The sequence below is a fragment of the Oncorhynchus mykiss genome, chromosome 10, assembly GCF_057628025.1.
Source record: "Oncorhynchus mykiss isolate SJ-2025 chromosome 10, ASM5762802v1, whole genome shotgun sequence".
In the NCBI taxonomy this organism is placed as follows: domain Eukaryota; kingdom Metazoa; phylum Chordata; class Actinopteri; order Salmoniformes; family Salmonidae; genus Oncorhynchus; species Oncorhynchus mykiss.
Genome location: NC_143031.1, coordinates 42,462,769 through 42,489,515, shown reverse-complemented (window position 1 = coordinate 42,489,515; position 26,747 = coordinate 42,462,769). Strand labels below are relative to the sequence as shown.

At 41.7% G+C, this 26,747-nt stretch overlaps 1 protein-coding gene across 21 annotated transcripts in view; it reads right to left on the bottom strand.

The window, feature by feature from the left end:
- The window catches only part of LOC110533900 (protocadherin gamma-C5), a 143,420-nt gene that overhangs the window by 83,242 nt on the left and 33,431 nt on the right, over positions 1 to 26,747 (bottom strand). For 3 of the 21 annotated variants that reach the window (XM_090186668.1, XM_090186672.1, XM_090186678.1), the window contains exon 1: positions 23,246 to 26,406. The exons of 9 other annotated variants lie outside the window; for them this stretch is intronic. In XM_090186668.1, coding sequence (XP_090042794.1) covers positions 23,246 to 25,651 — 2,406 coding nt within the window. In that variant the 5' untranslated portion in view covers positions 25,652 to 26,406. Of the gene's footprint in view, positions 1 to 106; positions 3,731 to 3,785; positions 8,001 to 8,373; positions 11,829 to 23,245; positions 26,407 to 26,747 lie in introns of those variants that run through there. 9 more of the 21 variants (XM_036990314.2, XM_036990332.2, XM_036990346.2 and 6 more) reach the window with 3 other exon arrangements.

The window sequence follows — 26,747 nt, the reverse complement described above, 5'->3', positions numbered from 1 at the left end:
CCAACAACACAGTGATCACATTCAAACATGACAGACTTCTGTTAATCTCAATACATGTGTTAACATAAAAGTTCAATCAATACTAAAAATAGGATTCTAATCTCACCTCAGTATTCCCCACGACGTCAGGAGTGAATACACTTTCTCCCAAAACCTCAATTTGACTCTTCCTCAATGTCTCATCAGCAGGCAGCGTGCTGTCATTGTAAGATCTGACAAACTTGAAGTCACTGGTGCGTGAGCCCGTTGTCAGGTATGCGTCATAATTGTAAGAACTGCGCAGAGTTCCAGCCCCATCCACCTCTGCATAGTTGGGAGGGAAATACGCGCTGGGAATGGCGACTGCTCCATCAAACAACATTCTAGGCTTTCTACTGCGGCAGAACCTCACCGCCAGAATGAGAATAATGAAAGTCAGGAAAAAGGTGGAGACAGAGACCAGACCAATGATCAAATAGGAAGTTAGTTTGGAACTATCCTCATAAGTCATGTCTTTCAGTTCTGGAACTTCAGCCAAGTTATCTGATATGAGTAAATATACATTACAGGTTGTAGAGAGAGAGGGCTGTCCGTTATCTTTCACTGATATAACAAGGTTCTGCTTCATACTGTCAGATTCAGCAATGTCCCGCTGTGCCCTGATCTCTCCGCTGTGGAGACCAATAGTGAAAAGTCCAGGATCAGTTGATTTGATCATCTGATATGAAAGCCATGCGTTTTGTCCAGAGTCAGTATCCACAGCTATCACCTTGGAAACCAGGGACCCCGCCAGAGCAGCTTTGGGGACCATCTCAGTCATCAAGGAGTTCCCTGCTGGTGCAGGGTATAATATCTGGGGAGAGTTATCATTCTCATCTGTTATGAAGATACTCACTGTCACGTTACTGCTGAGTGGAGGAGAACCATTGTCTCTGGCTACAACGTGGACTTTGAAGTTCCTGAACTGCTCATAATCAAATGCTCTCACAGCATGGATCACCCCCGTGTCTCCATTAATTGATACAAATGAGGACACCGGAACACCATTGACACCACTAGGCAATAGAGAATAGACCACAGTGCCGTTCTGTCTCCAGTCTGGGTCTCTGGCAGTAACAGAACACATAGAGGAGCCAGGCTTGTTATTTTCAGTCATGTATGCGCTGTAGGATTGTTCTTCAAACACAGGTGGGTTGTCATTCACATCTGACACAGACACATTAAAAGTCTTTGAAGAGGATAAAGGTGGAGACCCCTCGTCAGTGGCAGTGATAGTAATGTTAAATTCTGATATTATCTCACGGTCTAGTTCTGCTGTTGTGACCAGAGAATAATAGTTTTTAATAGAAGGGTTTAGTTTGAAAGGAACATTTTGTTGAATTGAGCAGCGGACTTGTTTATTTCCCTCCCAGTCTTTATCCTGTACATTAATGATGCCCACCTCTGTACCAGGTAACACGTCCTCTGGGATGGGATTGCTTAGAGATTTGATCAATATTATTGGTGCATTATCATTCACATCTGTGATTTCTATAATAACCTTACAATTTGAGGCTGACCCTAAACCATCTTTTGCCTGCACGCTCATTTCATAATATGTTTCCTCTTCGAAATCAATAGGGCCGATCACTTTTATTTCTCCGCTTGTCTTGTTAATCAAAAACAGCTTCCCTGCTTTGTTACTTATACGACCGAGTTCATAGGTCACATCGCCATTAGGTCCCTCGTCTGCATCAATAGCAGTCACTGTACTTACTACGGTACCTAATGGAGAATTCTCAGGTAGGCTGACCTTATAGACGTTCTGAGTAAACACTGGAATATTGTCGTTAGCATCCAACACAGTGACGTGTATAACTACAGTACCAGATCTCTGTGGAGTCCCACCATCAACCGCAGTAAGTAACAATGTCACCTCCTGCTGTTGTTCTCGATCTAATTCCTTCTCTACAACTAACTCACCGTATTTCCCACCATCTGGGTTTGTATGAACACCTAAAACAAAATAGTCGTTTTTTTCGAGTGAATATTTTTGAACTGCATTATGTCCTATATCCGCGTCATGAGCTTCGCTGAGAAGGAAACGTGTTCCTCTCACCGCAGACTCACGGATTTCTAAATTCATTTGTGTGTTAGAAAATGTTGGGGAGTTATCATTTATATCTTGGACTTGCACATTAATACGATGTAATTCCAGAGGTTTTTCCAGCACAAGCTCGTATTTTAAAGAACAAGAAACCTTCGGTCCACACAGCTCCTCCCTGTCTATTGTTTCAGCCACAATTAAATCTCCGGTATTCACATTAATGTCACAGTAACCTTGACGACTACCATCCATATCCAAACGAGCCTTGCGAGATGAAAATCTTCTCGCATCCAGACCGAGGTCCTTGGCTATATTCCCGATCACAGATCCGCGTTTCATCTCCTCTGGAATAGAATAGCTCATATCTCCATGGCTCTGTCGCACCATGAAGACGAGGAAAACCAAACGGAACGTCGAAACAGACAATGATAATCCGATGTACTCCATCTTCTCAAATTACACAAGTAGTCCAACTAAAAATCGTGGTAAAGATATTGTTCAGCCCTCAAAATGAAACATTTGCTCCGTTAAGGTGTGGAATAGCCGACGATACACAATAAGCCTCTGTCTAATCGAGACGATGGTTTGTCACACTGACCAAAGTAGGCCTCTATCTCCTCCTTTTCTATGCGTGGACTGGGGGAGAGATGTGCCTATCGGCCAATATATAGTGAACAGCGACACTTAGAGTATGTCAATGAAAACTACAATCAATTGCATTCAAATTAACCTCTTAAATCCATAAGCCACCAAGACATTCAGGGTAGCCTTTTGCCATATAAAGTGTGAATGTGAATGCGCAGAAGTAGCATGCAATCCGGTAAATGTTATTTTTCAGTTTCAAACAGAGCATCCAAAATAAATATAGGTTCATTTAAGTATTGGCGGAAACCTGTTTCAAAGTCGTATAGGTGGAGAAGAGCTCTTGCAGCGTTGCCTGTTTCACTGAGAAACAGGCATCTCAGTTGCGCTGTCTATCGATGTGGTGCTGAAACAGTGCTAGCGTAGCTTCATCAGAATTGGAAGGCGATGTGATTTGTATTTTCAGCGTTTGAGTATATTCATTTAAGCCCTGCAGGCTACAGTAGAATGAACAGTGAAGTGGAATATATTAAAATAATTGACCAACTTAAATTTAGCAGAAGCAGAAAAACTCGGGTACAGTTATAGAGATGTAGGATCTTAATTTGATCACCAATGCAGGGATGTAAAACGTGTAGTGTATTTGAGGCTTAAAAGGGCGTTTGAAGTTTGTAATTTCCACTTTAACATTTCAGACTTGATTTTCACCTACAAAAATGTCCATTAGTTATAACCCACATAATAATTAATATTTCCCATTGCTGCATCAAACATATTAAGATTCTATATCTGTAGGATAATATGCCACTTTCATAATATTCAGTATTATAAATTGATAATATTTCAGTGGAAGTGGTATCAAAATGCGTGAGCAAATTATAAATACATTAAAAACAATACAAGAACTGTAGCTGCATACCCTTCAGATGACTTCATGTTGCGCCTTACTCTCTCACACTAGAAGAGCATACTAATGCTGTTTAGCTAACTTTAATATACAACTTGCAATTATAACATAGCGTCGGGCCTTTCACGTTAGGAAGTTTGCTATTGCCAAGAAGCAAATAAGTATTATTTCGTTTCAAAGCCACGTAGGACAAACCATCCTCATAAAATGCTAAATAAAGGCATGGGTTACCTCAGAGTCTCCTGCAGGGTTGAGCGTGATGATACTCCCTTCTAATACATTATCTGGGCTCCTCTTCAGTGTAACATCAGCAGGCAGGGTGCTGTCATTGTAAGATCTGACAAACTTGAAGTCACTGGTGCGTGAGCCCGTTGTCAGGTATGCGTCATAATTGTAAGAACTGCGCAGAGTTCCAGCTCCGTCCACCTCTGCATAGTTGGGAGGGAAATACGCGCTGGGAATGGCGACTGCTCCATCAAACAACATTCTGGGCTTTCTGCTGCGGCAGAACTTCACGGCCAGGATGAGAATAATGAATGTCAGGAAAAAGGTGGAGACAGAGACTAAACCAATGATCAAATATGAAGTTAGTTTGGAACTATTCTCATAAGTCATGTCTTTCAGTTCTGGAACCTCAGCCAAGTTATCTGATATGAGTAAATATACATCACATGTTGTAGAGAGAGAGGGCTGTCCGTTATCTTTCACTGATATAACAAGGTTCTGCTTCATACTGTCAGATTCAGAAATGTCCCGATGTGCCCGGATCTCTCCACCGTGGAGACCAATAGTGAAAAGTCCAGGATCAGTCGATTTCACGATGTGATATGAAAGCCACGCGTTCTGTCCAGAGTCAGCATCCACAGCTATCACCTTGGAAACCAGAGACCCCGCAAGAGCAGCTTTGGGGACCATCTCAGTCATCAAGGCGTTCCCTGCTGGAGCAGGGTATAATATCTGGGGAGAGTTATCATTCTCATCTGTTATGAAGACACTCACTGTCACGTTACTGCTGAGTGGAGGAGAACCATTGTCTCTGGCTACAACGTGGACTTTGAAGCTCCTAAACTGCTCATAATCAAATGCTCTCACAGCATGGATCGCCCCCGTGTCTCCGTTAATTGATAAAAATGAAGACACCTCAAAACCATTAATCTCACTGGGCAATAGAGAATAGACCACCGTGCCGTTCTGTCTCCAGTCTGGGTCTCTGGCAGTAACAGAACACATAGAGGAGCCAGGCGTGTTATTTTCAGTCACATAGGCGTTGTAGGATTGTTCTTCAAACATAGGTGGGTTGTCATTCACGTCTGACACAGATAAATGAATTGTCTTTGAGGAGGATAAAGGCGGAGTCCCCTGGTCAGTGGCAGTGATAGTTATGTTATAATCTGATATCATCTCTCGATCTAGTTCAACTGTTGTGACCAGAGAATAATAGTTTTTAATAGAAGGGTTCAGTTTGAACGGAACATTTTGTTGAATGGAGACGTGGACCTGTCTATTTCCCTCTGAGTCTTTATCCTGTACGTTAATGATCCCCACCTCTGTGCCAGGTAACACGTTCTCAGGGATGGGATTGGCCAAATATTTAAGAGATATTACCGGGGCATTGTCATTTACATCTGTAATCTCGATGACAACGTTGGCAAAGGACGTCAACCCCAAGCTATCCTGGGCCTGTATGCTAATTTCATAAACGGACTCCTTTTCGAAGTCCATCTGTCCAGATAAACTAATGTCACCCGTTTTAGTGTCAAGAGAAAATAATTCATTCAATTCAACTGAAATGGGACCAAATATATACACCACTTCACCATTTTGTCCCTCGTCAACGTCTGTGGCGCTCACGGTCACTACAACAGTACCTAGGGGTGCATTTTCAGGTATTCTGACCTTATAGACGTTCTGGCTAAATGCTGGGACATTATCATTAGCATCCAGCACAGTGACGTGTATAACTACAGTACCAGATCTCTGCGGAGTCCCACCATCAACAGCAGTAAGTAATAAAGTCACCTCCTGCTGTTGTTCTCGATCTAACTCTTTTTCTAACGTTAACTCCCCATACTTTCCCCCACCAGGTATTGTATTAACGGCCAGACTAAAATGGTCGTTCCTTTGTAGTGTGTAGCTTTGAACAGCGTTCAGTCCTATATCTGCATCATGAGCCTGATGGACCGCAAATCGAGCGCCTTTATCAGCCGATTCTCTGATCTCAAACGTAATGCGATCGTTCGCGAATTGTGGTGAATTGTCATTAATATCTTGTATCTGAAGAACGACGCGGTGTAGTTCTAAAGGATTCTCGAGCACCATTTCATATTTCAATACACACGAAACCCTTCTGCCACAGAGCTGCTCCCTGTCCATTCTCTCAGCAACAATCAGGTCGCCAGTGCTCAGGTTAATGTCACAATACAGTGTGTTGCTACCATCCATTTCGAGGCGAGCTTTACGAACGTACAGTCCTTTTGGATCCAGGCCGAGATCCTTGGCTATATTCCCGATCATAGATCCGCGTTTCATCTCCTCCGGAAAAGAATAGGTCACGTCTCCATAGCTGGTGCGCAGCAGGAAAAGAAACAAAGCCAGGCCGAGCAATGAGGCAGAGAACGAGAATCCCTTGCATTCCATTTTCAGACACCAACGTTTATTCCAATTGTATGGTGATCAAACAATATATTTTCAGTTGGAAAAAATGAAAAAAGCGACTGGGTCAATACGTGTTATGTTCTACCAAGTGATGGGTTCTTTCGCTAGCCTACACTGTATTCAAATGAGTCTCCCCCTTTCCTTACAGCCTACAGCAGGATATTGGTTGGGGAGATATGGCTTTAGCTGGTGAATAGCGACACATGGAGTACTTTTCCATAATTGCAATCCCAAGTAGGTCTATAAAAAACAGAGAATAACACTATACTGAGTGTTTCCAAATGATAATATTTGTTATTTTAGTAAAACAAAAGATGCAAGCACACACTGGAAGTCTCTAGGAAATAAGCCCATATGCCCCTACTTACATCAGCCGCCGACAATTGGTTCTCAAATAACGAAAGTTAAATTCACCATAACAACTCATCCAATGTCAAAACACTTGATTCACTTCTCACGTAAAATGCACACACAAATAAGAACTACTTTATCTGAAATAACAAATAGTCCACTATCACATAATTCACAACTCAACTTTCTATCACACATATAAATGCTAATGCAGTGAGCACCGTCCACATCAAGGTGATGAAACGTGTTCTCTCGAAACTTAAGTAGGCCTAGCAAACTGAAGTAGGCGAGTAGATCACAGAAAGAAGGCTACAGTCTAGCCATGCTACGCAATAAGTAGGCTACACAATATTGATGAATGTTAGGTAGACATTATTTAAGTGAAAGGATTTCCCAGCATGCTTAAAAACCATGCCAAGGAAGTGGTAAACACATATGGAGAAAAAAGGAATGTACTTATTTAGTACTGTAACAAATTAAGTGTTGAATATACTTTTTAAAAATGAGGTCAACAAGATTACACTTAATTTAATATTACTAGTAGATGTAACTTCCTATGTTTTTAAGTAGATGTTTTAAATAAATTGTTTGGATTTACACAAACAAATTAAGTCCAGGGAATTAATAATAGCCATAAAAATGTGTTGTATTTCCTGATAATATGATTGATCTCACACAAATATTTAGTAAAACACAACAGACAGAATTAGTGTTTCAAAAAAATGTAATGTTTAACATTGTTTAATGTATTTGATAATTTGCCATTTTAAACCACTTTGACAGGCATTGTTGATCTCAATGCTCAATTGACAAGCAGTAGCTGGAGGTAGAGATGCAAGTATTCTTTGATGAATCATTTTATTCTGTCATAAAAAAATGTTGAATTACCGTCAAGTTGTTGCAAGAACTTAAATGATTCAATTAAGATAAATATTATTCTTATTAAAATGTACTCACATGTATTAAAATTAGATCACTAAATGTTCTATCTCTTTGGTAATCCTAATAAAATATACATTATTTTAAAATGTACAAATCACTAAAATTACTTGAACTATTTTTTTAAATTAAGTATATGTTTTTTTTTTGTAGATTTCAATTCACCCCAGAATATTTTTTTTATAGTGTACCGATCTCAAAATCCCAAACAGAGAAGATCTACTGTAAATATAACTCCACAACATCTGAGTCTTCCACTTCACCATGTCACCAGCTGTTTTTATTTTTATTTAACTAGGCAAGTCAGTTATGAACAAATTCTTATTTACAATGGCGGCCTACCCCAGCCAAACCATAACACGGACGACTCTGGGCCAATTGTGCGCCGCTCTACGGGACTCCCAATCACGGCCGGTTGTGATACAGCCTGTTATCGAACCAGGGTCTGTAGTGACGCCTCTACCACTGAGATGCAGTGCCTTAGACCGCTGTGCCACTTGGGAGCCCTGTAGGCCTAATGCCAAGCTTAAAATCTCAATATGCAAGTAAAAGGGAATGTAGTCATTTAGTACCGATCTCAAACCCCAAAGTAGAGAAGATCTAGTGTAAAGGCAACTCTCCGACATCTGAGTCGTCGACTTAACAATGTCATCAGCTGTAGGCCTAATGCCAAAACCTCAGTGTAAGCAATGTCGTGTCAACCAGAACTAGCAATAGCAGTTCAGATGAAAACGTATAGCTACGGTCACTCGTGTCATAAGACTTCATGACCTTATCCCAAATCTGTCACAGGACACTGCATCAACATTATTCTGGAACATTATAAAACATATTGTAAAAAATTACTTTTAGGCATGCATGATTCATGTCTCACCTCAGACTCTCCCGCATCATTAAGAGTGATTATACTTTCTCCCAAACACTCGATTTGACTCCTCTTCAGTGTAACGTCAGCAGGCAGGGTGCTGTCATTGTAAGATCTCACAAACTTGAAGTCACTGGTGCGTGAGCCCGTTGTCAGGTATGCGTCATAATTGTAAGAACTGCGCAGAGTTCCAGCTCCATCCACCTCTGCATAGTTGGGAGGGAAATACGCGCTGGGAATGGCGACTGCTCCATCAAAAGTAATTTGAGGCTTTCTCCTGCGGCAGAACCTCACCGCCAGAATGAGAATAATGAAAGTCAGGAAAAAGGTGGAGACAGAGACCAGACCAATGATCAAATAGGAAGTTAGTTTGGAACTATCCTCATAAGCCATGTCTTTCAGTTCTGGAACTTCAGCCAAGTTATCTGATATGAGTAAATATACATCACAGGTTGTAGAGAGAGAGGGCTGTCCGTTATCTTTCACTGATATGACAAGGTTCTGCTTCATACTGTCAGATTCAGAAATGTCCCGTAGTGCCCGTATGTCTCCACTGTGGAGACCAATCATGAACAGTCCAAGATCAGTCGATTTCACGATCTGATATGACAGCCAAGAGTTCTGACCTGAGTCAGCATCCACAGCTATCACCTTGGAAACCAGGGACCCCGCCAGGGCAGCTTTGGGGATCATCTCAGTCATCAAGGAGTTCCCTGCTGGAGCAGGGTATAAAATCTGGGGAGAGTTATCATTCTCATCTGTTATGAAGACATTCACTGTCACGTTACTGCTGAGTGGAGGAGAACCATTGTCTCTGGCTACAACGTGGACTTTGAAGCTCCTAAACTGCTCATAATCAAATGCTCTCACAGCATGGATCACCCCCGTGTCTCCGTTAATGGATAAACATGAGGACACCGGAACACCATTGACATCACTGGGCAATAGAGAATAGACCACCGTGCCATTCTGTCTCCAGTCTGGGTCTCTGGCAGTAACAGAACACATAGAGGAGCCCGGCTTGTTATTTTCAGTCACATAGGAACTGTAGGATTGTTCTTCAAACGCAGGAGGATTGTCATTAACGTCTGATACAGATACATGAATCGTCGTTGAGGAGGATAAAGGTGGAGACCCCTCGTCAGTGGCGGTGATAGTTATGTTATAATCTGATATTATCTCACGGTCTAATTCACTAGTTGTTACCAAAGAATAGTAGTTTTTGATTGAGGGGTTTAATTTGAAAGGAACATTTTGTTGAATGGAGCAGCGGACCTGTCTATTTCCCTCTGAATCTTTATCTTGTACATGAATGATCCCCACCTCTGTTCCAGGTAACACATCCTCAGGGATGGGATTTTTAAGAGATTTGATAAATATTATTGGTGCATTATCATTCACATCTTTAATATCAACAACTATGTTGACAAATGACGTCAACCCTGAATTGTCTTTCGCTTGAATACTTAATTCATAAATCGACTCCTTTTCGTAATCCATAAATCCAGCTATGTTAATTTCACCCGTTTTGGGATTAAGGGAAAATAATTTATTCACTTCATCTGCGATGGAGCCAAATCCGTACGTCACCTCTCCATTTGCCCCCTCGTCTGCATCTGTTGCCGTCACAGTAACCACTAATGACCCTATTGGAGCATTTTCAGGTACACTGACCTTATAGACATTCTGGCTAAACACTGGTTTATTATCGTTAGCATCCAACACAGTAACGTGTATAACTACAGTACCAGATCTCTGTGGAGTCCCACCGTCAACGGCAGTAAGTAATAATGATACCTCCTGTTGTCGTTCTCGATCTAGTTCCGTCTCTAACACTAACTCGCCATACTTCCCCCCACCGGGAATGGTATGAACCGCCAAACTAAAATGGTCGTTCCTTTGTATTGTGTAGCTTTGAACGGAATTCTGTCCTATATCTGCATCATGAGCCTGGTTAACCGCAAACCGAGCCCCTTTCATAGCTGACTCTGTGATATCCAACTTTATCACATCTTCTTGGAATTGTGGAGCATTATCATTAATATCTTGTACCTGCAGAATTATGTTATGTAATTCTAAGGGATTCTCCAGAACCATCTCATATTTTAGGTTGCATGAAATCCTCCTACCGCAAAGCTGTTCCCTGTCTATTCTTTCAGCAACGATCAAATCACCAGTATTCAGATCGATTTCACAATGACGTTTGCTGCTACCATCAGCATCTAAGCGAGCTTTTCGATGCATGATTCGTTTTGCATCCAGCCCCAGATCCTTGGCTATATTTCCGATCACAGATCCGCGTTTCAGCTCCTCCGGAACAGAATAGGTCACGTCTCCATAGCTGGTACGCAGTAGGAAAATAAACCAAGTCAGGCAGAACATCAAGGCAGAGAATCCTTTGCATTCCATTTTCAGCTAATAAAACGTATTCCCGATGCAATGGTGTGGTAAATTATAGCGCTATCCAACCAAACGAACGTTCATAAAACGACTGAAAGCGAAATCCACTAGTCAATAAAATGTTAAGCAAGCGACTTTCCTTACACTGAATATATGAGGTCTCCTCCCTGTAAATGACACAAATGGGTGGAGAGAAAGACTTACAAGTTATTGCTGGTGAATAGCGACACTCCGTGTAGTTTCACAAAAACTGCAGGAAATTATGTTGAAGTCCACAACCAACTGTATGAAGGAAAGGCTGCCACTCACCCGAAAACAAAAACATGATTGGGTAAATTATGTAAAAAAATTATGTAATCATGTCAAAAAATACCTTTCTAAATTCACGTTTGTGGAAACAGAATTTTCAACGAACCTCTTGCCGTCCCAGCAGAGTCCAACTGAGTCAACAACATTTCATCGAATGAAATACTGTTTAGCCTGATAAACAGCGTAAAGTAACCGTAATTTTCAAAATATAAAGTCCACAATGTATTTCCAAATGTCATTGCTGGAAAAATATATATACACTCAAAATTAACTAATTTTATCAAATATATCTCACGCCCTCCACTTGTTGCAATTTTAGTTTGTCGTGTGGAGACAGACTGAATGCCGAAAGGGGTGCTCTCCATGGTTCTGAAATTGGCCTACGTGTGTTGTAGGCTACTGGGTCACATTGAAATCGGATGATGGTTGATAATAACATATTCTCAGAATACTAGTGACAAAATGGCACTGAATGAAATGAGTGAGAAGCCGTTTTGAAGAACAAAGAGTAAACACGTGTGTAATAAGATTAGCCTAAAGCTGAGAATAACGATAAAGCCTTGTAAGTAGTATGAATAGGCTACATGAACAAACACTTAAACTATGAAAAGAGCACAATACGATCAACAGGAAACCGATAGTTAAACAGCTTCATGAGATATATCCACATGGTTAGTTGTACAGATACATGAGATATATGCACATGGTTAGTTATACAGCTTCTTATATGCACAATTGGATCAAAAGCATTTCAGTTTTTCACAAGCTATGAAATCTCACCTCACACTCCCCCTCGGTGTTGAACGTGATAATGTTTTCTCCAAAAGGTTCATTTAGGTTCTTCCTCAGTGTCTGGTCAGCAGGCAGCGTGCTGTCATTGTAAGATCTGACAAACTTGAAGTCACTGGTGCGTGAGCCCGTTGTCAGGTATGCATCATAATTGTAAGAACTACGGAGAGTTCCAGCTCCATCCACCTCTGCATAGTTGGGAGGGAAATACGCGCTGGGAATGGCGACTGCTCCATCAAACAACATTCTAGGCTTTCTACTGCGGCAGAACCTCACGGCGAGAATGAGAATAATGAAAGTCAGTAAAAAGGTGGAGACAGAGACCAGACCAATGATCAAATAGGAAGTTAGTTTGGAACTATCCTCATAAGTCATGTCTTTCAGTTCTGGAACTTCAGCCAAGTTATCTGATATGAGTAAATATACATCACAGGTTGTAGAGAGAGAGGGCTGTCCGTTATCTTTCACTGATATAACAAGGTTCTGCTTCATACTGTCAGATTCAGAAATGTCCCGCTGTGCCCGGATCTCTCCACTGTGGAGACCAATCGTGAAAAGTCCCGGATCAGTCGATTTGATCACCTGATAGGAAAGCCAAGCATTCTGTCCAGAGTCAGCATCCACAGCTATCACCTTGGAAACCAGGGACCCCGCCAGAGCAGCTTTGGGGACCATCTCAGTCATCAAGGAGTTCCCTTCTGGAGCAGGGTATAATATCTGGGGAGAGTTATCATTCTCATCTGTTATGAAGACACTCACTGTCACATTACTGCTGAGGGGAGGAGAACCATTGTCTCTGGCTACAACGTGGACTTTGAAGCTCCTAAACTGCTCATAATCAAATGCTCTCACAGCATGAATCACCCCCGTGTCTCCGTTAATGGATAAACATGAGGACACCGGAACACCGTTGATCTCACTTTGCAATAGAGAATAGACCACTGTGCCGTTCTGTCTCCAGTCTGGGTCTCTGGCAGTGACAGAACACATAGATGAGCCAAGCGTGTTATTTTCAGTCACATAGGTGCTATAGGATTGTTCTTCAAACACAGGTGGGTTGTCATTCACGTCTGATACAGATAAATTAATGATCTTTGATGAGGTTAAAGGTGGAGACCCCTCGTCAGTGGCAGTGATAGTTATGTTATAATCTGATATTATCTCTCGGTCTAGTTCACTAGTTGTTACCAGAGAATAGTAGGTTTTGATAGAAGGGTTCAGTTTGAAAGGAACATCTTGTTGAATGGAGACGCGGACCTGTCTATTTTCCTCCGAGTCTTTATCCTGTACATTGATGATGCCCACCTCTGTACCAAGGAAAACATTCTCAGGGATGGGATTGCTAAGGGATTTGATATATATTACTGGTGCATTGTCATTCATATCTGTAATTTCTATGACCACGTTGGCAAACGATGTCAAACCTGAGCCGTCTTTGGCTTGAATACTCAATTCATATATCGACTCTTTTTCGAAATCCACCTGTCCTGCTATTCTGATGTCTCCAGTTTTGGGGTCAAGAGAAAACAAGTAATTCAATTCATTAGAGATGGGGTCGAATTCATACATCACGTCCCCATTTTCTCCCTCGTCAGCATCTGTGGCGGTTACAGTAACTATTACAGTGCCAAAGGGAGAATTTTCGGGCAAACTGACCTTAAAAAGGTTCTGGCTAAACACTGGAATGTTGTCATTAGCATCCAACACGGTGACATGTATAACTACAGTACCAGATCTCTGTGGAGTCCCACCGTCAACAGCAGTAAGTAACAATGTCACATCCTGCTCTTTTTCTCGATCCAGTTCTTTCTCTAATACTAACTCGCCATATTTTACCCCACCAGGATTGGTATGAACAGCCAAACCAAAATGGCTGTTCCTTTGTAGTGTGTAGCTTTGAACAGCGTTCAGTCCTATATCTGCATCATGAGCCTGATTAACCACAAATCGGGCGCCTTTAACGGCTGATTCTCTGATCTCAAACGTAATGCGATCGTTCGCGAATTGTGGTGAATTGTCATTAATATCTTGTATCTGAAGAACGACGCGGTGTAGTTCTAAAGGATTCTCGAGCACCATTTCATATTTTAATACACACGAAACCCTTCTGCCACAGAGCTGCTCCCTGTCCATTCTCTCAGCAACAATCAGGTCGCCAGTGCTCATGTTAATGTCACAATACAGTGTGTTGCTACCATCCATTTCGAGGCGAGCTTTACGAACATACAGTCCTTTTGGATCCAGGACAAGATCCCTGGCTATATTCCCGATCATAGATCCGCGTTTCAACTCTTCCGGAAAAGAATAGGTCACGTCTCCATAGCTGGTGCGCTGCAGGAAAATAAACAAAGCCAGGAAGAAATTCGAGGCAGAGAACGAGAATCCCTTATATTCCATTTTCAAAAAACAAAGGTTATTCCAATATTATGCTGGGGTCAAGTACAAACTATTTGAAAGAGTGAAACGATAAAAGCAACTTAGTCAACAGGCCTGTCTTACGTTCGTCCAAGGGATGTGATCTTTCGCTAACCTGCACTGTTATACAATTAGTCTCTCCCTTTGCTTATGCAGCGGGAATGGGTTGGGAAATATATCTAATTGCTTTAGCTGGTGAATAGCGACACGTGGAGTACTTTTCCATAACTGCAATCTCAAGTAGGCCAATAAAAAACAGAGAATAACACTTTACTGAGTGTTTTTAAATTCGTGATTTTTTGTTTTGTTTTAGTAGGCATAAACAACGATGTAAATACATCCGGAAAATATATTGGAAATAAGCAAACTCTCACATCAGCTGCCGATAGTTGATAAAAATAAAAAAAAAATAAAACCCAAATAACTTATCCAATGTCAAAACACTTGATTCACTTCTCAGACAAAATGCACACACACGAAATGCGCACACACAAAATGCACACACACAATGCAACACCTTATCACTATCCCTCATTTTACTCACAGCCCAACTACAAATCCCACAAATCAGTGCTTCAATGCAGTGGCGCTGTCCACACATCACGGTGCTGAAACGTGTTTCCTTGAAACAGGTATGTATGTATAAGGCCTAGGAATAACTGAAGTAGGCTAAAAGATCAAACAAATGTAGACTGCAGTCTAACTGTGCTAGACAATTAGTACACAATATTGATGTCTGACAGGTAGACATTGTTGAAGTGAACGAATTTCCAAGCAAATGGTGAAGACAAATGCTAGTAAAAAACGAACCCACTTAATACATATAACGAGTCATTCAATAGTCTTTCGAACTCAAACCCAAAACAAAGAATAGATATTGTTACTCCAAAATATGAGTCTTTCACTATATCAGCTGTAGGATTAATGCCAATACTAAAACAGTCAGTATATGCGATGTTGTGTCAAGAAGAACAAACGATACAGGTTCAAATCAAAACAAAAAAGTTGAAGGCAGAAGTTTACATACACCTTAGCCAAATACATTTGAACTCAGTTTTTCACAATTCCGTCTTAGGTCAGTTAGGATCACCACTATATTTTAAGAATGTGAAATGTCAGAATAATTGTAGAGATAATTATTTATTTCAGCATTTATTTATTTCATCACATTCCCAATGGGACAGAAGTTTACATACACTAAATTAGCCAAATGTAGATATTTTGGTAGCATTGCCTTTAAATTGTTTAACTTGGGTCAAACGTTTTGGGTAGCCTTCCACAAGCTTCCCACAATAAGTTGGGTGAATTTTGGCCCATTCCTCCTGACAGAGCTGGTGTAATTGAGTCAGGTTTGTCTTCTTGCTCGCACACGCTTTTTCAGTTCTGCCCACACATTTTCTGTAGGATTGAGGTCAGGGCTTTGTGATGGCCACTCCAATACCTTGACTTTGTTGTCCTTAAGCCATTTTGCCACAACTTTGGAAGTATGTTGGGGTCATTGTCCATTTGGAATACCCATTTGCGACCAAGCTTTAACTTGTCTTGAGATGTTGCTTCAATATATCCACATAATTTTCCTCCCTCATGATGCCATCTATTTTGTGATGTGCACCAGTCGCTCCTGCAGCAAAGCACCCACTCAACATGATGCTGCCACCCCCGTGCTTCACGGTTGGGATGGTGTTCTTCGTCTTACAAACGTCCCCCTTTTTCCTCCCAACATAACGATGGTCATTATGGTCAAATAGTTATATTTTTGTTTCATCAGACCAGAGGACATTTCTCCAAAAACCATAATCGTTGTCCCCATGTGCAGTTGCAAACCGTAGTCTGGCTTTTTTATGATGGTTTTGGAGCAGTGGCTTCTTCCTTGCTGAGTGGCCTTCCAGGTTATGTCAATATAGGACTCATTTTACTGTGAATATAGATATTTTTGTACCTGTTTCCTCCAGCATCTTCATACGGTCCTTTGCTGTTGTTCTGGGATTGATTTGCACATCTCTAGGTGACAGAACGCATCTCCTTCCTGAGCGGTATGATGGCTGCGTGGTCCCATGGTGTTTTTACTTGCGTACTATTGTTTGTAAAGATGAACGTTGTACCTTCAGACTTTTGGAAGTTGCTCCCAAGGGTGAACCAGACTTGTGGAGGCTGATTTCTTTTTATTCTCCTATGATGTCAAGCAAAGAGGCACTGAGTTTGAAGGTAGGCCTTGAAATACAGCCACAGGGACACCTCCAATTGACTCAAATTAAGTCAATTAGCCTATCAGAAGCAATGACAATGACATCATTTTCTGGAATTTCCCAATCTCTTTAAAGACACAGTCAACTTAGTGTATGTGAACTTCTGACCCACTGGAATTGTGATATAGTGAATTATACGTGAAATAATAGTCTGTAAACACCTGTTAGAAATATTACTTGTGTTATGCGCAAAGTAGCCAAAACTATAGTTTGTAAACAAGAAATATGTGGAGTGGTTGAAAAAGGAGTTTTAATGACTCCAACCTAAGTGTATGTAAACCTCCAACTTTAACTGTAAGACTGTATGATGTTATCAAAAGGTGGACATCAAAAACTCTTTATGTAGACTTTTTAAGGCATTTCTATATGCAGGCTTAATTTCTCACATCAGACTGCCACGTGTCTTTAAGAGTGAGTATACTTTCTCCCAAACACTAAATTTGACACATCTTCACTGTAAGATCAGCAGGACACGTACGTACTGTCATTGTAAGATAGCACAAACTTGAAGTCACTGGTGCGTGAGCCCGTTGTCAGGTATGCGTCATAATTGTAAGAACTGCGCAGAGTTCCAGCTCCATCCACTTCTGCCTAGTTGGGAGGGAAATACGCGCTGGGAATGGCGACTGCTCCATCAAACAACATTCTAGGCTTTCTACTGCGGCAGAACCTCACGGCCAGGATGAGAATAATGAACGTCAGGAAAAAGGGGAAACAGAGACCAGTGCAATGATCAGAGATGAAGATAGTTCTATCCTAATAAGCAATGTATTTCAGATCTGGAACTTCAACCAAGTTAATTGATGTGAGTAAATAAACATCACAGGTTGAAGAGAGAGAAGGCTGTCCGTTATCTTTCACTGATATAACAAGGTTCTGCTTCAAACTGTCAGAATCGGCCGGACACATTACCAGGACGTGTACTTTGAGCATGCGCAAGTGTCTTCACTGACATTTTCAACCTCTCCCTGACCGATTTTGTAATACCTACATGTTTCAAGGAGACCACCACAGTCCCTGTGCCCAACAAAGCAAAGGTAACTTGCCTAAATTACTACCGCCCCGTAGCACTCACGTCGGTCGCCAAAAAGTGCTTTGAAAGGCTGGTCATGGCTCACATCAACACCATCATCCTGGAAACCCTAGACCCGATCCAATTTGCATACCGCCCCAACAGATCCACAGATAACGCAATCTCAATCGCACTCCACACTGCCCTTTCCAACCTGGACAAAAGGAACACCTATGTGAGATTGCTGTTCATTGACTAGAGCTCAGTGCTAAACCCCATAGTGTCCACAAAGCTCATCACTAAGCTAAGGACCATGGGACTAAATACCTCCCTCTGCAACTGGATCCTGGACTTCCTGACGGTCGCCCCCGGGTGGTAGGGGTAGGAAAAAACACATCTGCCATGCTGATCCTCAACACAGGGGCCCCTCAGGCGTGCATGCTTAGTCCCCTCCCACACTCCCTGTTCACCCACAACTGCATGGCCAAGCACGACTCCAACACCATCATTAAGTTTACTGATGACACAACAGTGGTAGGCCTGATCACTGACAACAATGAGACAGCCTATAGGGAGGAGGTCAGAGACCTGGCAGTGTAGTGACAGGACAACAACCTCTCCCTCAACGTGAGCAAGACAAAGGAGTTGATCATGGACTACAGGAAAAGGAGGGCGACCCCCATTTACATCGACAGGGCCGTAGTGGAGTGGGTCGAGAGTTTCAAGTTCCTTGTTGTCCACAACACCAACAAACTATCATTGTCCAAACATCCCAATGAAGAGGGCACGACAACACATTTTCTCCCTCAGGGGGCTGAAAGGATTTGGCATGGGTCCCCAGATCCTCAAAAAGTTCAACAGCTGCACCATCGAGAGCATCCTGACCAGTTGCATCACTGTCTGGTACGGCAACTCTCGGCATCCGACCGTAAGGCGCTACAGAGGGTAGTGCGTAAGGCCCAGTACATCACAGGGGGCCAAGATTCCTGCCATCCAGGACCTATAAACTAGGTGGTGTCAGAAGAAGACCCCAAACAATTGTAAAAGATTCCCGTCACCCAAGTCATAGACTGTTCTCTCTGCTACCGCACTGCAAGCAGTACGGGATCGCAAAGTCTAAGTCCAAAAGGCTCCTTAACAGCTTCTACCCCTAAGCCATAAGTCTGGTGAACATTTAATCAAATGACCACCCAGACTATTTAAAATAATGTATGCACTTCATCTGAGATGGAGACAAATCTCTATGTCACCTCTTCACTTGCCCCATCATCTCCATCTGTTGCCGTCACAGTAACCACTCACGAACCTATTGGAGAATTTTCAGGTACACTGACTTTATAGACATTCTGGCTAAACACTAGTTTATTATCATTAGCATCCAACACAGAAACGTGTATAACTACAGTACCAGATCTCTGTGGAGTCCCACCATCAACTGCAGTAAGTAACAATGTCAGCTTGTGCTCTTCTTCTCTATCCAGCTCTTTCCCTAAAACTAAGATTAAATGCTCTTTCTTTTGTATCATGTAGCTTTGAACTGCATTCAGTCCTATATCTGCATCATGAGCCTGGTTAACCGCAAACCAGGCCCCTTTCATCCTTAAGAGTCTATTGACGCACCCGTACGTCAATCTAAGTAACATAGTAAAAAAATCCCATCAAAACGTGTACATTTAAGATAGAGATATCTGCATGGGCTGCGTCTCAATCCACCAGATCTGCCCATATGCTGGCCGAGCTACAGCAGTGTTTGTCAGACCATGAGACATCCCAGAAATCAATATTCTTACGAAAACATTTGTAGCGTCCGAATGGTTATGACCACTCTAATGAAAGATGAGACTCACATACACAAAGGTCTTCTCTGATTTGCTATATGACACCCACAAGGGTCACTGGACTCGTCTGAAGATAACACACAAATGAATGGAAGTATGGAGATAGTTTTGTGCCAACAAAAAAAGGGGTTCAATATTTTTGTTTTCATGCATTACCAGAGTGTGCAAACCTGTCATCAAGGCAAAGGGTGGCAACTTTGAAGAATCTCAAATAAATCTCAAATATAAAATACATTTAGATTTTTATAACAGTTTTTGCTTACTACATGATTCCATATGTGTTATTTCATAGCTTTGATGTCTTCACTATTATTCTATAATAAAAATAGTACAAATATAGAAAAACCCTTGAATGAGTAGGTGTGTCCTAACTTTTGACTAGTACTGTTTAACTCCGGACTTCGACATTGCTTGTCCTAATATTTCTTAATCACATTATTTTACTTTTTAGATTTGTGTGTATTGTTGTGTATTGTTTGATACTATTGCACTGTTGGAGTTAGGAACACAAGCATTTCGCTACAACCGCAATATTATCTGCTAAATATGTGTATGAGACCAATAACATTTGATTTGATTTGAAGAAGTATGAATTCTCTGACTTTTGTGGAGGCCACATTGTGGTATATTCTGTATGGTCACTGCAGACTGTGGATTGACTATAAATCGGCTTTAAGCCAGCAGGGTTTGGCACATAGAACTGAACCAACAGACTACAACGAATTTCTCAATAATTCTCTACCTTAGTTGAAGTCGCTGAATGAAGCTGTTCTTGATAAAGGGCTTGCTAAGTGATCAAAATGTAAATGTCCAAATGTACGGTTGCAAGGCATGCTGGGTATTATTCTAATGAGCTCTGCCCCCCAAAAAGACAAACTATTTGACCAAACTAAATTTGGTCAGATGATTTCTACATGAATTAATCTAATTCACATCAAGTTCCACCGAGTTAAGTAAATTCCACAAGAGACAATTATATTCTGCCATAAAACATTCATTGATTGTGTTGAAATATGAAGGGGAGAAAAAAAATAATTCTGTAGCTGTTCTCAGTAGGAAAATAAAAAAGCTAAGGCATAACATCGAGGCAGAGAATTCTTTGTTTTCCATTTTCAGATAATAAAACGTATTCCCGATGTAAAGGTGTGGTAAATTACAGCGCTATTCAACCAAATAAACGTTCGTAACCAGTGAAAGCAAAATCTACTAGCCTATAAAATGTTAAGCAAGTGACTTCTCTACACTGAACATCTGAGGTCTCCTTCCTGTAAATTACACAAATGGGGGGAGAGAAAGACTGTGTAGTTTGTAGAAAATCGTGTTTAAAGGACACCCCCAAAAAGAAGTTGCCACCACTATTTCTACAGAATTTCCTGTCCTAGAGAGGAAATACACGATTAGGTTCCACCTCTTAAGAATGACGAAGGCTACCTATACATATTCATTAATTGGTTGTGGGAAATTCCACGTGGAGTTGAGAAACATCAACAAATAGGGCAATGACAGCTGTCAGTGTAGTTAGCTAGCATGCTAACCTTATTTAGCTAGCTAGCAATACTATATATACAAACGTATGTGGACACCCCTTCAAATGAATGGATTTGGCTATTTCAGCCACACCTTTGCTGACAGGTGTATAAAATCGAGCACACAGCCATGCAATCTTGACAGACAAACATTGTCAGTAGATTGGCCTCACTGAAGAGCATAGTGACTTTCAACGTAGCACCGTCATAAGATGCCACCTTTCCAACAACTCAGTTCCTAAAATGTCTGCCCTGCTAGAGTTGCTCTTGTCAACTATGAGTGCTGTTATTGTGAAGTGGAAAATTCTAGGAGCAGCAACAGCTCAGTCGTGAAGTGGTAGGCCACACGAGCTCACAAAACGGGACAACTGAATGCTGAAGTGCTAAAAATCGTCTGTCCTCAGTTGCAACACTCACAACCGAGTTCCAAACTGTCTCTGAAAGCAACTTCAGCACAATAACTGTTCGTCGGGAGCTTCATGAAATGGGATCCATGACCGAGCAGCTGTACACAAACCTAAGATCACCATGCATAATCAAATCAAATCAATTTATATAGCCCTTCTTACATCAGCTGATATCTCAAAGTGCTGTACAGAAACCCAGCCTAAAACCCCAAACAGAAAGCAATGCAGGTGTAGAAGCACGGTGGCTAGGGGAAACTCCCTAGAAAGGCCAAACCTAGGAAGAAACCTAGAGAGGAACCAGGCTATGAGGGGTGGCCAGTCCTCTTCTGGCTGTGCCGGGTGGAGATTATAACAGAACATGGCCAAGATGTTCAAATGTTCATAAATGACCAGCATGGTCAAATTATAATAATCACAGTAGTTGTCGAGGGTGCAGCAAGTCAGTACCTCAGGAGTAAATGTCAGTTGGAAACGCCTTCTCTGGAGTGATGAATCACACTTCCCTATCTGGCAGTCCGACGGACAAATCTGGGTTTGGCGGATGCCAGGAGCGCTACCTGCCCCAATACATAGTGTCAACTGTAAAGTTTGGTGGAGTAGGAATGATGTTCTGGCGCTGTTTTTCATGGATCAGGCTAGGCCCCTTGGTTCTACTGATAGGAAATCTTAAGACTACAGCATGCAATGACATTCTAGACGATTCTGTGCTTCCAACTTTGTGGCAACAGTTTGGGGAAGGGCCTTTCCTGTTTCAGCATGACAATGTCTCCGTGAACAAAGCGAGGTCCATACAGAAATGGTTTGTCGAGATCGGTGTGGAAGAACTTGACTGGCCTACACAGAGCCCTGACTACAACCCCGACCCCATGAATTGGAACGGCGACTGCGAGCCAGGCCGAATCTCCCAACATCAGTGCCCGACCTCACTAATGCTCTTGTGGCTGAATGGAAGCAAGTCCCTGCAGCAATGTTCCAACATCGAGTGGAAAGCCTTCCCAGAGGAGTGGAGGCTGTTATGGCAGCAAAGGGGGGACCAACTCCATATTAATGCTTTTGGAATGAGATGATCGACAAGCATGTGTCCACATACTTTTGGTCATGTAGTATCTTGCTAACTTTATCTAGCTAGCTAATATTATCCGTTGTCTTTTTTTTTTACTACTCAATATTCCAAATATTATCCAGCTGGCTCTACTAACGGTTCTGGAGCTGGATTTGTCATATGGATTGATTTAGGGAAAACTAAACCACAGGCCTATATCTGAGTTCACCATCTATTGTTATCTCCAAGGTTTTGGCATCTTCCATAAAATCTGCCATAGTTAGAAAGAATAATAGGCAGCAGGTAGCCTAGCGATCATGAGTGTTGGGCAGGTAACCAATGGTTACTGATGGTTCGATGGTTCGAATCCCTGAGCCGACTAGGTGAAAAATCTGTTGATGTGCCCTTGAGCAAGTCACTTAACCCTAATTGCTCCTGTAAGTTGCTACGATAGTTACACAGGTTCATAGAGTAGGCTATGCACATGGTTAGTTGTACAGCTTCATGAGATATATGCATATGGGTAGTTGTACAGCTTCATATATGCACATGGTAAGTTGTACAGCTTCATATTTTTCACATGGTTAGTTGTACAGATTCATATATGCACATGGTTAGTTGTACAGATTCATATATGCACATAGTTAGTTGTACAGCTTCATATATGCACATAGTTAGTTGTACAGATTCATATATGCACATGGTTAGTTGTACAGCTTCATATATGCACATGGTTAGTTGTACAGCTTCATATATGCACATGGTTAGTTGTACAGCTTCATATATGCACATGGTTAGTTGTACAGATTCATATTTGTACATTTTTAGTTATACAGCTTCAAATAGGCACAACCGAATTAAAAGCATTTCAGTTATTCACAACCTATGAAATCTCACCTCACACTCCCCCACGGTGTTGAACGTGATAATGTTTTCTCCAAAAGGTTCATTTAGATTCTTCTTCAGTGTCTGGTCAGCAGGCAGGGTGCTGTCATTGTAAGATCTCACAAACTTGAAGTCACTGGTGCGTGAGCCCGTTGTCAGGTATGCGTCATAATTGTAAGAACTGCGCAGAGTTCCAGCTCCATCCACCTCTGCATAGTTGGGAGGGAGATACGCGCTGGGAATGGCGACTGCTCCATCAAACAACATTCTAGGCTTTCTACTGCGGCAGAACCTCACGGCCAGGATGAGAATAATGAATGTCAGAAAAAAGGTGGAGACAGAGACCAGACCAATGATCAAATAGGAAGTTAGTTTGGAACTATCCTCATAAGTCATGTCTTTCAGTTCTGGAACCTCAGCCAAGTTATCTGATATGAGTAAATATACATTACAGGTTGTAGAGAGAGTGGGCTGTCCGTTATCGTTCACTGATATAACAAGGTTCTGCTTCATACTGTCAGATTCAGAAATGTCCCGTTGTGCCCGGATCTCTCCACTGTGGAGAGCAATAGTGAAAAGTCCCGGATCAGTCGATTTCATGATGTGATATGAAAGCCACGCGTTTTGTCCAGAGTCAGCATCCACAGCTATCACCTTGGAAACCAGGGACCCCGCCAGAGCAGCTTTGGGGACCATCTCAGTCATCAAGGAGTTACCTGCTGGAGCAGGGTATAATATCTGGGGAGAGTTATCATTCTCATCTGTTATGAAGATATTCACTGTCACGTTACTGCTGAGTGGAGGAGAACCATTGTCTCTGGCTACAACGTGGACCTTGAAGCTCCTAAACTGCTCATAATCAAATGTTCTCACAGCATGGATCACCCCCGTGTCTCCGTTAATGGATAAAAATGAGGACACCAGAACACCATTGACACCACTAGGCAATAGAGAATAGACCACAGTGCCATTCTGTCTCCAGTCTTGGTCTCTGGCAGTAACCGAACATATTGAGGAGCCAGGCTTGTTATTTTCAGTCACATAGGCGCTGTAGGATTGTTCTTCAAACACAGGTGGATTGTCATTCACGTCTGACACAGATACATGAATAGTCATTGAGGAGGATAAAGGTGGAGACCCCTCGTCAGTGGCGGTGATAGTTATGTTATAATCTGATATTATCTCACGGTCTAGTTCACCTGTTGTTATCAGAGAATAGTAGTTTTTGATTGAGGGGTTTAATTTGAAAGGAACATTTTGTTGAATGGAGCAGCGGACCTGTCTATTTCCCTCTGAATCTTCATCTTGTACATTTATGATCCCCACCTCTGTTCCAGGTAACACATTCTCAGGGATGTGATTGTTAAAGGATTTGATCAATATCACCGGTGCGTTGTCATTTAGGTCAGTGATTTCTATCATTACTTTTGCATTGCCAGCTAAACCAGACCCATCTTTAGCCTGGACACGCACTTCGTATTCTGTATTTTCTTCATAATCTATGGGACCCTGCACTTTAATCTCGCCAGTATTTTTGTCGATGGAAAACAGTTTAGCTGCTTTATCCGAAATACGATTGAACTCATATGATACTTCTCCATTTGCCCCTTCGTCTTCATCACTAGCACTAACTGCAACTACAACAGTCCCTGTTGGAGAATTTTCAGGCAAACCGACTTTATACACTGTCTGGCTAAACACTGGTTTATTATCGTTAGCATCCAACACAGTGACGTGTATAACTACAGTACCAGATCTCTGCGGAGTCCCACCATCAACAGCAGTAAGTAACAACGTCACCTCTTGTTGTTGTTCTCGATCCAGCTCTTTTTCTAACACTAACTCGCCATATTTTCCTCCGTCTGAGCTCGTTTGAACGTCCAAAATAAAATAGGCATTCCTCTCCAGTGAATAGCTTTGAATACCATTTAATCCTATGTCAGAGTCATGAGGTTCATCCAAGGGGTATCGTGCGCCTTTGTCAGCAGATTCCCGAATTTCTAGATCAATACGTGCATTGGGAAACCGTGGTGAATTGTCATTTATATCTTGTATTTGTACAGTTATGCGATGTAATTCAAGAGGTTTTTCCAGCACAAGCTCGTATTTTAAAGAACAAGTAACCTTCGGTCCACACAGCTCCTCCCTGTCTATTGTTTCAGCCACAATTAAATCTCCGGTATTCACATTGATGTCACAGTAACGTTGACGACTGCCATCCATATCCAAACGAGCTTTACGACCTGAAAGTCTCTTAGCATCCAGCCCCAGATCCTTAGCTAGATTTCCGATCACAGATCCGTGTTTCATCTCCTCTGGAATAGAATAGCTCAAGTCTCCATTGCTGATGCGCATCAGGCAATGACAAAAAGCCAGGCGGAACAATAAGGTAAAAACCGAAGATCCTGTGTTCCCCATTCTGGATGATCAAAACCAATTGTCAACATTAGAGTTCAAAACTAGTCGAACTGATACGGTATTGTAAGTGTACAATATTAGGCTCTCAAAGGGAATAGCAAAACGAATGTTATCCAACTGCTCTTCGTTGAAAGTGATGCAATATAGCCTATTACTCTTTTGAATAATCCAATGGTGGGTGGAGACGAGTCTGTAATTCTATTTATGGTAAACAGCGACATCCTGAGTTCTTAAAAAGTACAGCAGTCACAATACAAACAGTTCTACGTCATTTATCATCTTGGTCAGTATCCCGCCCTCTGAGTTGTATGTCGAACGTTTCATGCAGCTTAGCAAGAGAAGAGAGGAAAACCAATAGCTGTGAGAAATCAACTCGTTATGTAATCATAAATGAGAAGATATGAAAAGTAAATTAAATATTTCCATACTTTTGCCACTGTCTGACTAATTATGTATTAGCGAATAACAAAAATAAATAAATAGATAAGCCAAATCAACGGTCCACATAAAATTAAACTATGACTAATCCGTATTATTAATCAAACACAGCAATTATGTGTCCACTATACTCTAAGGCAGTGGTTACCAACCGGTCATCGCGATCCACTTGTCGATCTCCAATGCATTTCTAGTCGATGCCAAACATTTCTGTAAAAAACCCAACGATAACGCCTTGTATTCCTCTTTTTTTTTTGGTCTCGGGCTGTTGGCGGTAGGTGCAGCCAATTAATCTGCCCTGGTTTTCAAACTGTTGCCATTTCATGTGTCTGAAGGTACAAACTATGTCATTCCGGTGGGCCTGGAGAGGAAATCAAGTGCATTATGCCTCCGATGGCCAATAAGATTGCTAAAATGACCGAGTCTGCAGTAACATAGCAGGCATAAAAGAAAGCTACGGCAAAATTGATACTGTGAGATTTCTAAACGTTTAAAACCATGACTAAATCAAATCAAATCAAATTTTATTTGTCACATACACATGGTTGGCAGATGTTAATGCGAGTGTAGAGAAATGCTTGTGCTTCTAGTTCCGACAATGCAGTAATAACCAACGAGTAATCTAACTAACAATTCCAAAACTACTACCTTATACACA